Consider the following 11,950-nt stretch of genomic DNA (forward strand, 5'->3'; position numbering starts at 1 on the left):
CTCATAAATTGCGGCACGGTTTCAGAGGCCATCATCATTTCATAGAGGTCACTGCAAGTTGCGATTATTTGGACAGAAAGTTTATCTTTCAGTTGGTCTAACTGGCGGTGATTTGACACATAAACGGAAACGCTTCCTCACAGCCGAGGCCGATCCACCGTCCCATGAGCGCGAAGTTGATGGCCACACAGCTACCCATCCAGTCGGGGTCGTTCTCGTACCACATGGTGAAGTCGTAGTTGGACCCATCGCTCCACTGCCACTGTTCACCTTCGCCGGCACGATGTAGTCCCAGCCAGGCCTCCGTCTCATTCAGCAGCTGCTCGCCAATGAAAGCGTCCATGTCCAGGTCGTGGATTGACACAAGGTCGGCACCAGAGGCTTGCTCTGCGCAGAACTGGGCCGCTTCGCTCCAGGTGGCAGAGAAGTTGGAGCTCCGGTAGCAGAAGTCGCGGAACGGACGCCAGTCGTCCGAGGGACAGGCGCCGGCGGATGAGGGCCGGGGAAGAGCGGCGAAAGAGAGCAGCGTCAGATACAACCAACGCCACATGATTTCGCACTAGAACAGGTGTCTTGTCCGCGAAAATCTCGGGGATCTTGGTTTGCCTCTTTTGGAGCTCTGGTAAAAGGTCCGTCTGCGTTTCGCCAGCGAGAGTGTCGCGAACCTTATAATGCAAGCACCGCCAAGCAACTGGTGTGAGGAGCCGCCGCGAAGTCTTCAAGCGAACTGCACTTCCCGGTTCAAATGTGTCCGTATCTCAGGTGCAATGGGCTGCCCCAGGTGACCTGCAGAGGGCAGCTGGCGAGGTTCTGTGGGTCCGTGACAGGTGCCGACACTTTGACTGCTATCCGGCGATACTTGAGGGACGAGTGTTGCTGTGCAACATTAGGTCACCTATCCTTGCAGGGAAGGAAACAAGAGTTCGATCAATTTATTATTTTATCACTAACAGACGATTAGGTCGCCGTTAAGTAGGTCACGAAGTTCACATAGCCACATATTCCAGTGGAATGTCCTGAATAAATTGTCCATTGTCACGACTCACGAACTGTTGAGTAAGAACCAAGTGCAAGTGGTTGTGATTAAGTTTGGGATGCTTGTATTACGGTATACGAGATGCTTCATTTTTGTGTCTTTCTTTAGATAGCTACGAGTTGACCTTTCCAAACAAAGTTATGCTCACTTTGCCCACAGCGTGGATGAAGATGCGCTGGTCGTGCGTTTGGGGGAGGGTCTGGAACCTGGATCAGAACGGCCCGGTACTTACCAGGAAATAGCAGTAAGTAAGCTGAACGGACGGGCTCAATGGCTGCCAATGAGGAGGGACGCCAGAACGTTTTTAAAGTTAGGGATGGGGACAATGGCTTCACACCTGGTGTTCAAACATGTCAATCGACTGCATCTATTTTCTAAGAAGCGATATAGATGTTCCAAACGTTTTTTTAACGGTTCAATCACCCATCCTCTTGCTGTGTCTCGACGCTCTACATCAGGTGCTGAAGAAGATGTCGCGCCTGGATGAGCCGAACGTCCCCCGGCGGAGACAGGAGGTGGCCCTGCTGATCCTGAGGAGGCTGGCGAGGCTGCGGCCCGGTCTCGGTGCAGTCTGTGTGCGGTCGGTGCCTCCGCCGGCAACCGCCTGTCATGTGGCTACATATAAAACATTTATCACAGGTCAGTGACGTCTGACATCTAATGGTGGGGGCAAAGAGGAGAAGGCAGAGTTGATGTTCGACGTTCGTTGAGTTTTTACTCGTAAACTTTATTAAGACAGATTTTGTTTGAAGATTTCGAATTTTTTGAAGCAGTGTAATCAATTCCTTTCTAAGTTGATGCTGTTGACGGTACGTTTTCTAACCATTTCTATGCGTTTGAGTGCTGCCTTCTGACTTTCATCGACATTCCAAGCATCGGTAAAATCGCGCAGTTTCATTCGATCACATAAGAAATGCAACAGCAATTTTAGCAGCTACACATTGACCACTCCTGTCTCTCAGGTCAGACATGTTTTCCCTCCCTTGGTAAATCCTTTAGAGACCTCTGTTCGACCTTTGTATGACTGACCTCTCTCTCCCCGACAGGTCCTGCAGTGACGCGCGGCTGGCGACCATCCCCCGGCTGCCGACGGATGCTCTCTGCCTTCCCCGGTGACCCGCATGTGTCCGCGGACACTCCGTGTGCCGTGTGTCCGGAACTGAGTCCTAGCGGACACGGTAAAACCAGACAGGTGTCCGGAGCGCCCGTGTCCTGCCCAGACCCTCGCTCTGGTAGACACAGGCTGGTAGGGATCGTAGCGTGGAGTGGTAAGCGTGGTGGTAAGGGTCATCCCACGGAGTTCATACGCCTCCAGCCCTTCTACCGATGGATTGAAAATCACGTGACGCGTTATTTTCGGTACCACCACCCATACTTTGACCAGTTGCAAGAGTAGAGCAGGTTACGTGACTGCTGATTGCTATGGCGACTTGGGAAGGGTTCATGCGGAGTGAATGAAGCACTTGAATAGAACGAATTGAAACGATCTCCATTAGCGTCGTAAAGACACGTGTTAATTGTTCCGGGTTGCATCTGTGCATATCCATTCATTGACCGTCTGAGACTGTGCGATGAGAATGAGAAGGAATCTGCGCATCGATAGCTCCGAAGTACACTACACTCCTATCTAGCACCTCTCTACTTCACCCATACGTGCACACTGCGCCTTCTTTTTGAACCACCTGATCTGGAATCACCTGAATCAATGGACATTAAACACATTACATATATCTATCTGATGTGCATAACTCATTGTATTCCATGCATCATACAAAGCTCCAAGGGAGAGAGCACCGTGCATGTGCTGTGTGCATGCGACAATGTATTACGTTAGCACTAAGAGCGCTCCGTTCATCACTGGCCAGAAACGCGATCGATTCGGCGAACGACCGTGTGGCGCACATACACGACCGTCACTTTAGGGCCGTCGGGCCGGGTAGCGCGGTGACATGAGGGGCGTGACATTTGACACAACTGGGTCAGCGGAGGAGCTGATAACGATAATTACATAATTTAATATTGGACAGATTATTGTACGTTGATCAAAAAGCAAGTGTTTACATACCTAGTATCGGGTAACGCCCGTTCGGTCATTGGTGTATTTAGACTGATTGAAGGCAATGCACTGAAGGCATATGAGGTAAAATAACATCACCCGTTCAGTGGGCTGTGAATTTTACTTCTTTTTTTTTTTGCCTGTAAAATGATAGATATTCATAACTGTAACAAATGTAATAAGTAAATAAACAATGTCTTCTTCTGTGATAGTCTGTTTTGGGACCTCTTGTTCCAGCCGTAGGGTAGACCGGGGCAAGTCGCCCCGCCGCACAGTGGGGATTTTTCCGATCTAGCGCCTATTAATTCAAAAAAATATTTTTTGGATTTTGGTTTATTTTTTGTGTCAGTGGGGCTAAGAAATGTCTGAATTTTTCATATATGGCATTGTTTTATCTGTATGTCCACAGCAAAACTAGGAAAAATGCGCCCAAAGTTCACACTCATGCGTGATTACTCAATGGGCTCAGCAAGGCCCGAAAGTATAGCTCAATTTCATTGTCCTGTCCTATTGGTTTTAATCTTGCGAGGTCTTAAAGTTGCATATCGTCTGAAAGGCACCTTTATTAGGAATGGAATGGCAAACAGAAAGTATGCCACAACCTTACTAAGGTCACAAAAATGCCCTTTACAAAAAACCCCTTACAGACACCACATTGAAGGAATGGTATTCTAAATAAATGTAGGAAATCAACAATGTTCTCCACACTTTTCCACTCCGAAATATATCCTATCGAATTCGCCACTTTCTTCTGCACAAGACAAAGCCTAGTTTGGCTGCCGAAACTTGCCTGAACACGGAATATTCAAATTAGAGTATCTTAACACCCCACTCGAGGAGCGCTAGGGCAAACAGCACGATATAGGTATGTTCCGGACATAGGCGAATAATTTTACTTCGTGATTTATATGATGCATATTTTCTGAGACACATTCATTAGGAATAGGATGACAAACGTAAATTATACATACCGTAACCTTATTAACCATCGCACTTGTGGGGAGGGGGAGGGGGAAGGGGTCGGATAAAACCCCATCGTTTTCCGCAAATTACTCGCGCAAAAAGCGGCCGATCGCGCCGAAACTTTCGGTACCCTCGAGATCATCAATTTTACATCTAACCTAAAAATTTCATGACTCTGACCCAACTGACCTTTGACCTGTGGCATATTTCTCGAGACCATGTTTGGCCGGAATCGCGATTCGGCGTATGCCAGCTCACATTATCCGCGGTTTCCAGTCTTTTTGTGGTTTTAAACGTTCAAATATGTGAAATGATGTTGGTGCCATGCATAATGGTGGGTGTCAAGGTCACGTGAAGGTCAAGTCAAGGTCATTGACCTTTTGATGACCTTGGTTCACTTTTTCGAGTTTTACTTGTTTCTAGGGTAGTTTTTGGTGCTGATTTCGATTTTAGCAGCCATTTGAATATTTACGAAGTAGTTCTAGTGCCTTCGTTCCATGTTACGAAGCTATCAGTAGTAGGTGACACTTCTATGGATGGCCGGCAGGGCGCCTACTAATTGATCTAACCTGACCTGACCCGACCTGGCCTAAATGCATAAAGACATCGTCTGTGATCAAAACTAACATGAAATTCGTGATCACACCCCAAAATACCCCGTAACACCCTAACTTTGCGAAGTTTCAAGAGGTCTCGATTTCCCAACTTTAGTTGGGTCATTAAACTGACTTGGAAAGTCAGCTTATGACCTTGGACTTTGAAATTGGATATATTCGGCCTCATTTCGTCATAGGCAGCACGCTTGACTTTTCCGCGAAGCTCTAGCTTGATCAGGGGCCAAACGGCTGAGCGGGGGGTCCAATTGAACCCCCTATACTATGTTGATTATGCACATTTACAGGTAAAATTCTCACCAGGACACACCAGCCAACATCTGTGCACAATCTGGCTACAATTCTACCTATCGTTTGCCCTCTACGAATAAATACGTGCTAGATCGGAAAAATCCCCACTGTGCGCCGAGGTAAAACGCCTCACCGATGTTTCTCGGAACTGGCAGGGTTCTAGGGAAACATCATCTCTTCTATAAAACGTGCACTATATGATCATTATATGAGCAGACTGGAAAGAAATTGTGATGACTCTTTCGGGAGATATAGCTAAAAATGTGTTTTTTGAGTGATTTTTATGTTTTGTTGTCAGATTATGTATCATGGCGTTCTTTTATGGTCCACATTAGGTTAACGACTTTTATGTATTTTGAACAACTATTGTCTAACGCTTATCATGCCGGGTTGGTTCGTGTTAAATTATGTCTTGCTGGAGTGCAAGGCCTTGTTCTCTGACCGAACTACGTGATGGGGTAAAACGCCCCAGTAGGTCGCGGGGCAAAAAGCCCCTGGGGCGTTTTACCTCATGTGTTGTTCGGGCTACCCACTTTCTAATGTTCGGTAGCTGGCGAACAGTAAGTTTCTATGCCTTTATGTGTACTTTTCTCAGCAACTGGATGGCAAAGGAAGTATTTTGTTTACATTTGCATTGCAATAATTTATTATTTGGTCTTATGAGGTAGGTGAAAAACCTGCTCATACAATAGTGTCATAGCTGAGCACCTGACAGGATGGAATGTGCTAACTTCAGTGCCGTGCCTCCAGAGGTCTAACGGACCTCCCACATAAGATTTAGCCAACTACCATGTTAAATCTTTAATATAAAGTATGGGGCTACTTGCCCCAGGCCGTGGGGCGTTTTGCCCTGGGGTTGGGGCAAAATGCCCCATTTGCAGTTGCTTCACAAATCACTTCCTAGCTTGGAGTCCGATCATAAGTGGATCAATTTGAGGGGTGCAATTTGAAGTAAAATGTCCAAAGAACGCATTGAGCACAAATTTAGCCTTCCAGGTGATGTGGGACAAAATTTATGTAGCAAAATAAATTATCTGGGGCGTCTTGCCCCAGGCTACCCTATAACCAACACGGTTTTTCTTTTCTTCAAGTATGTATTGCAAATTTGACGATAGAATCCAAAAGTAATAAACAGTCGGCCGAGACTTTGAATAACGATACGTCAGGCCACTACAGCGGTTGGCTTTCGAATGAAGCTTTCACAGCTCCTGCTCGGCGTTCGGCGTCGGCCGCTACATTCAAACGTCATACACACACGTCATACATATAGATGTACGTCATATCATAGCACCAATCAGAAGCGGGCAAGGACAGGCGTCGCAGGTGAGGAGTGAGGACCATATAAGGATATTGTAAGTGGGCGAGGGGGCTGGGCAGTAAGTAGGTACAGAGGGAGGTGGAGGACGGGGTAGGAACGAATTTCGTTACAATAACAAAAATGGATTGCATGCGACTGCAACCACAAAACGACGATGCCTCTGCTCCAACACACATCTAACCGTCTACATAGAATGCTACCCCTCCCCACACTACCTTTCAGGCGACATTTGTTAGGTGTGTTTACCAGTCACTTGCGTCAATGGATCGCTGGCCCTTTCTACCAACACAGAATATGACGCTGTGGAGCTACCCCACCTCAGTGTGCTACCAGATGTGGAGACTCGGCCGGTGTGTTTATACCACTGTCTGTGTATATACATTGGAAAATACTGACCGCCTGGTCTGGAGGGCGGCCGGTCACTGTCCACCCCAGAGGGGGGGGGGGAGAGGTATATAAACTCCCCTGTCGGCAGAGCGAGGGGGCAGTGTGGCGGAGCAACTGGTCGGCGTTTGAAGAAACTCAGCTACTCGTAAGTGAAGCGGGAGGGTCAGATTTTGAAAGACATTTTCATGTCAAATCTTGCATTCAGTACTGACCATATGAGATGTAATCAGACCTAGAGTAAAGACTATTACCTAGATTTGGACGTTAGGCATATTTCTCAGCAAAGGCGTTAACAATTGATACCCAGATCTAACAGTCATGGCCTCATTCCTACTCCACCAAGCAAAACATATTCTGTCGCTCACGTGCATTGCAGTAGGTGAGAGCCGTTTTCAGATATCGGCATGAGCTGCTTTTTTGCCATCGGCACTGACAATTTGCATTCGTATTAGTTTGAAATTGTATGTAAACTGCGCTCATGTGAAGCCAATGCACAATGCTTAATTTCAATACGAGTTTTTGTTGGATTTTTTTTTTAATCATAGAACCTAAAAATTCACATTAGACAACACTTAAAACAGATATTCAGCACTGATATTCCTTCTTCGCAATAAGAAACCTTTTTCAAGTTGGGCCAAAAAACGTTCACCGAAAAGGTTATTAACATTTATTTTTGAACTTGTTTAACGTTTACTTGACCTGTATCGACCTTACTTGGACCTATATTTAGTCTATTCATTACTTAACGACTATCACGTTTGCATAAGGCAAGTAAATTGACCAATAAAACATGTTTCGCACGAGACATTTCATCTTACAGCCCGTTTAATGTTCAAAAATGGCGGCGGAAAATAGTTAACTGATAGAGAATCTAAAAAAAAAACATTGAAACAAACTTGAGCAAAAAATAGCCAGCTTGATGCGCATGTGAAAAGGAAAAAAACGCTCGCCAGCGCTAAAAATGACAACATCACACGTTTCCAGGTCTGCTCGTCCGGCCATCATGAGGCTGTTGCTGATGGCGCTCTGCGCCGGGCTGGCCGCCGCCCTTCCCACGGCCTACGACGCCGCCCAGAACGAGGTCGGCACCTCGGAGGTGTTCCAGCAGACCAGGCAGGAGGCGTCGCACTCCGTCCAGGAGACCTCCTACTTTTACAGCAACGAGGGCGAGAGCATCATCGAGATCACGGTGGCCGAGGCTCCGGCCTACAACCTGGTGTGCATGCCGTCCAAGGAGCTAGTGGAATCCGCCCAGGTTATCGTCCAGGAGACCGTTGACGAGGAGGAAGCTGCCGTCTCTGCAGCTGCTGGAAGCGCTGCCGCCAGCGCAGCAGCTTCCGAAGGTGCTGCCGCCTCGGCTGCCGCTGGAGAAAGCGCTGCTGCTGCTGCCGCTGCGGCTGAGAGTGCCGCTGCTTCAGCTGCTGCTTCTGAGGGTGCCGCTACTTCAGCTGCTGCTGGCGAGGCTGCTGCCGCCTCAGCTGCTGCTGCTGAAAGCGCTGCTGCCTCGGCTGCCGCTGCCGAAGATGCCGCTGCCGCTTCAGCCGCTGCTTCTGGGGGCGCTGCTGCTTCGGCTGCAGCCGGCGAGGCCGCTGCCGCTTCGGCTGCCGCTGCTGAAAGCGCGGCCGCTTCGGCTGCTGCAGCTGAGGGTGCTGCTGCTTCGGCTGCTGCTGGCGACGCCGCTGCTGCCTCAGCGGCTGCTGCTGAGAGCGCTGCCGCTTCAGCTGCCGCTGCCGAAGACGCTGCTGCTTCGGCTGCTGCTGCTGAAGGCGCTGCTACCTCGGCTGCTGCCGGCGGGGCCGCTGCTGCTTCAGCCGCTGCTGCTGAAAGTGCTGCTGCCTCGGCTGCTGCCGGCGAGGCTGCTGCTGCCTCAGCTGCTGCTGCTGAGAGCGCTGCTGCTTCCGCTGCCGCTGCCGAAGGGGCTGCTTCCTCAGCAGCCGCTGGCGAAAGCGCTGCTGCTTCCGCTGCCGCTGCCGAAGGGGCTGCTTCCTCAGCAGCCGCTGGCGAAAGCGCTGCTGCTGCTGCCGCTGCTGCCGAGAGCGCTGCCTCTGCCGCTGCCGCCGCTGAGGGCGCTGCGGCCTCAGCAGCCGCTGGTGAAGGTGCTGCGGCTTCGTCTGCTGCTGGTGAAGGCGCTGCGGCTTCGTCTGCTGCTGGTGAGGGTGCTGCTGCCTCTGCAGCTGCCGGAGGAAAGACCGAGACTTCTGCTGCTATCTATGTCGAGGAGTACGTCGGCCCCGACCACCTGGAAGCGTGCACCTGCGTGCCATTCTACCTCTGCAAGGACGAGAACATCATCAGTGACGGAGCCGGCCAGATCGACATTCGCTTCGGAGCCGGAGCCGGGCCCTCCAACACCAAGTGCCGGCACTTCGAGTCGGTGTGCTGTCTGCACCCGGAGCTCCGTCCTGTGCCGGAGATCGTTGCCGAGCTGACGGCCGAGCCGTACTACCCGAGCTGTGGACGTCGCAACCCGGAGGGCATCGGATTCGCCATCGAGGGCTTCAAGGTATGTCACGCTTAGCATAAGGCATCTGCATATAATTGCTGATACGGAATGACCGTTATTCATAAGGGTTCGGAAGGTGTGGCTCCCCTGATAGCATAACGAAAGAATCATCCAGGGCATAACATCGTTTGCAAAACTTCAACCAACCTCTTGCAGAGTGTGTCCGTAACTACTAGCAGAAAGTTTGTCCTCTTGTGACGTCTAGTAACGGTTTCCTCCCAAGCGTGATTCGTCTGATCTCGACTAGTTGAGCAATCCTTATCCGCGCTTACTCGCCATATTGTGAGAAGTACCAAACCAAACGTCCCTGAGCGTCGCGATCCTCTCGAGCGACGTGTGTCTGACGCCCCCTCTCACCGCCTTAGGACTCGGAGTCGCAGTTTGCCGAGTTCCCGCACATGGCCATCATCATGGAGGAGGAGTACATCGGAGGAGAGCTGCGTCACCGTTATGTCTGCGGAGGATCCCTGGTCACCACCAACATCATCCTCACGGCCGGACACTGCGTAGCTGGGTGAGATACAGATTTGTTGTGTGCTTGGACTTGTGGCATACCAGCATTAAGGCCGAATTTGGCAACACGAGTCTCCGTGACCCGCAATCAAAGACAATTTGAGTTTATTTAAAGGTTATAAACAGCGAATTATAAATCTTGGGAACACTTTTGAACAGTGTGACAGCTGTCTTGAGCACATCGTGCGGCTGTTCATGAATTCTGACCGCACTTATTTTTCGGGCTTTTACAGGAAGGACGCCAGTAAACTACTGGTGCGTCTCGGAGACTGGAACACCAAGACGCTCACGGAGCTGCTGCCCCACCAGGAGTACCGCGTAACTCGGTCCGTGGTACACGAAAGACTCAACAAGAGGACGCTGTTCAATACTGTAGCGCTGCTCTTCCTCGAATCAGAGGTAAGCTGTTCGAGGTTTTCAAAGCTGTGGATGTCTTTCAACTGTTTTGATGGTCGCAATCACTATCGCCATCAAGCGCACGACTCGCTGACTTTCAATCCATTACGCGCATGACGCGTTGACTTTCAGTCCCGCTGACTCCCGCCTTCCGCTCCGTTTCCGCAGGTTGAGCTGCAGCCACACATCGACACCATCTGCCTTCCCTCCTTGGCGGACGTCAGCTCGGGCGTTCCCTTCTACGACTCGGCGCACTGCGTCGCTACCGGTTTCGGTCGCGACCAGTTCGAGGGAGGTCAATACCAGAACATCATGAAGCAGGTAGACCTGTCGGAAGTCTCTCACGACGACTGCCAGGACAGCTTGCGGCGTACGCGACTGGGCCGCTGGTTCCGGCTCCACAAGTCGTTCACATGCGCCGGTGGAAAGCCGGGCGTGGATACGTGCAGAGGCGACGGCGGATCGCCGCTTATCTGTCCGCTTCTGTCGGACCCCACCAAGTACGTTCAGGTCGGTATAGTGGCCTGGGGTATCGGCTGCGGCCAGCGCGGCGTACCTGGTGTATACGCCAGCGTCAGTCAGCTCCTGCCGTGGATCCTGGAGCATATGACCGTCGGCGGCGTCAGCGTCGTCGAAGAGCTCGTTGAAGAGCACGAGGCGGTTCAGGTGTGTATCACCAAGAACCCGTTCACCGAGGCTGAGTACCAGGAGCAGATTCCGATTAAGGTCGGGCCGGTGCCTCATGATGTGGAGCACTTTGAGCAGCAACAACAGGGGACTGGCTACTAGACCAGCTGCGTCCACCTATGACGGCCACGCAGAGCCACCATCAGCAAACGCTGGGAAGACTAAGAGCGAAGCAGAATGCTCCCAGACGTGGCCCCCGCTGTAATCGGAAGGCCAGACGGTGCGGGGTGCCGACGACGATAAACGATATAAATAAATAGGTACATAAACGAAACAGAAAACATATCGTTTTTACGTCGTCGGTAAATCCGCTTCGTCCGGGTATGTTTTGGCAAAGATGTGACACATGTTTGGTAATTTTACGTTTTGAATGAATGCAATAAATGAGGAGCAAGCAGCTGTCTGTCTACATAGGTAGCCAGGTAGTGCATACCTTTGTATCAACGTAAGCTGAGGCAGGCAGAATCAATACCAGCATGCCGATTAGATGTAATGACCACTTTATGTAGCCTTGGGCCTTTCGACATTCACAATAACACGCACTTGCGTGAGAATGTAACGTTTAGTAAATGAACAACAAGCATTACACGAAAAAAAATAGTTCAATTGAGAAACATACGTCTTCAAGAAGCACTTCAAACGGTTTCATGAAAATTAAGTGCTTGAGGCACGTCGTAGGGTGTTATGTTTTTATAAACAATGAAAAACTGACTTCCCTTCCAGAAAGGACGGGCAAAAGTGGATTATAAACTAGGGGATACACACCCTTTATAGTTAACCGTACAGTTTACTTGTTCAATACTAATCAATAAGCCTAAGAAGTGCCCGGGCGGGTCGTCGCAGGCCCAGATGCACGTTCTACCGCAGCGGTTAAAACTATGCATATTCCGGTCTGCATATGAATATGAGCTAACGCAGACCTCGGCACATATATATGCCCATGGAGCTATCAGCCTCTGTAGTGACTGGCTTTATAAATTGCTCAGCGAACTCAAACTTTCTCATGTAGATAGGCATATTTCAGCCCGACCATCGATTCCAACAGTAGCTTTGGACATCCCAGCCCGCCCCACGCCGGCCTCCTCAGCACACAGCTACTGAAAACACCAGCCCTGGCCTCAGTGGTCTGCCAGGCCGTGGTCAGGGTGACCCCAGCCCTGTGTTTATATTAAATCTGACCGGTTGC

At 50.2% G+C, this 11,950-nt stretch overlaps 3 protein-coding genes across 4 annotated transcripts; 2 read left to right on the forward strand and 1 right to left on the reverse strand.

Annotated features, from left to right (window-relative positions):
* Nucleotides 1-97: 97 nt before the first annotated feature.
* LOC122392340 (snaclec rhodocetin subunit delta-like) lies at nucleotides 98-550 on the reverse strand. The gene has a single exon (XM_043387099.1). The coding sequence runs from the start codon at nucleotides 548-550 to the stop codon at nucleotides 98-100; it is 453 nt and encodes a 150-aa protein (XP_043243034.1).
* Nucleotides 551-1,500: 950 nt separating this feature from the next.
* Nucleotides 1,501-2,638, forward strand: LOC122392328. The gene is made up of 2 exons (XM_043387055.1): nucleotides 1,501-1,675; nucleotides 2,083-2,638. The coding sequence occupies exons 1-2, from the start codon at nucleotides 1,507-1,509 to the stop codon at nucleotides 2,430-2,432; spliced, it is 519 nt and encodes a 172-aa protein (XP_043242990.1). The 5' UTR covers nucleotides 1,501-1,506; the 3' UTR covers nucleotides 2,433-2,638.
* A 4,030-nt stretch (nucleotides 2,639-6,668) lies between these two features.
* Nucleotides 6,669-11,161, forward strand: LOC122392329 (prophage side tail fiber protein homolog StfR-like). 2 transcript variants are annotated; one of them, XM_043387058.1, is made up of 6 exons: nucleotides 6,686-6,810; nucleotides 7,650-8,761; nucleotides 8,792-9,168; nucleotides 9,534-9,682; nucleotides 9,915-10,080; nucleotides 10,246-11,161. In XM_043387058.1, the coding sequence occupies exons 2-6, from the start codon at nucleotides 7,669-7,671 to the stop codon at nucleotides 10,864-10,866; spliced, it is 2,406 nt and encodes an 801-aa protein (XP_043242993.1). In that variant the 5' UTR covers nucleotides 6,686-6,810; nucleotides 7,650-7,668; the 3' UTR covers nucleotides 10,867-11,161. The 2 variants fall into 2 exon arrangements, with proteins under 2 accessions (XP_043242992.1, XP_043242993.1); XM_043387057.1 differs by having other exon boundaries at nucleotides 6,669-6,810; nucleotides 7,650-9,168.
* The last annotated feature ends 789 nt before the right edge of the window (nucleotides 11,162-11,950 follow it).

This window comes from Amphibalanus amphitrite, unplaced genomic scaffold, assembly GCF_019059575.1.
Source record: "Amphibalanus amphitrite isolate SeventyFive unplaced genomic scaffold, NRLGWU_Aamphi_draft 000482F_arrow, whole genome shotgun sequence".
NCBI classification, from domain to species: domain Eukaryota; kingdom Metazoa; phylum Arthropoda; class Thecostraca; order Balanomorpha; family Balanidae; genus Amphibalanus; species Amphibalanus amphitrite.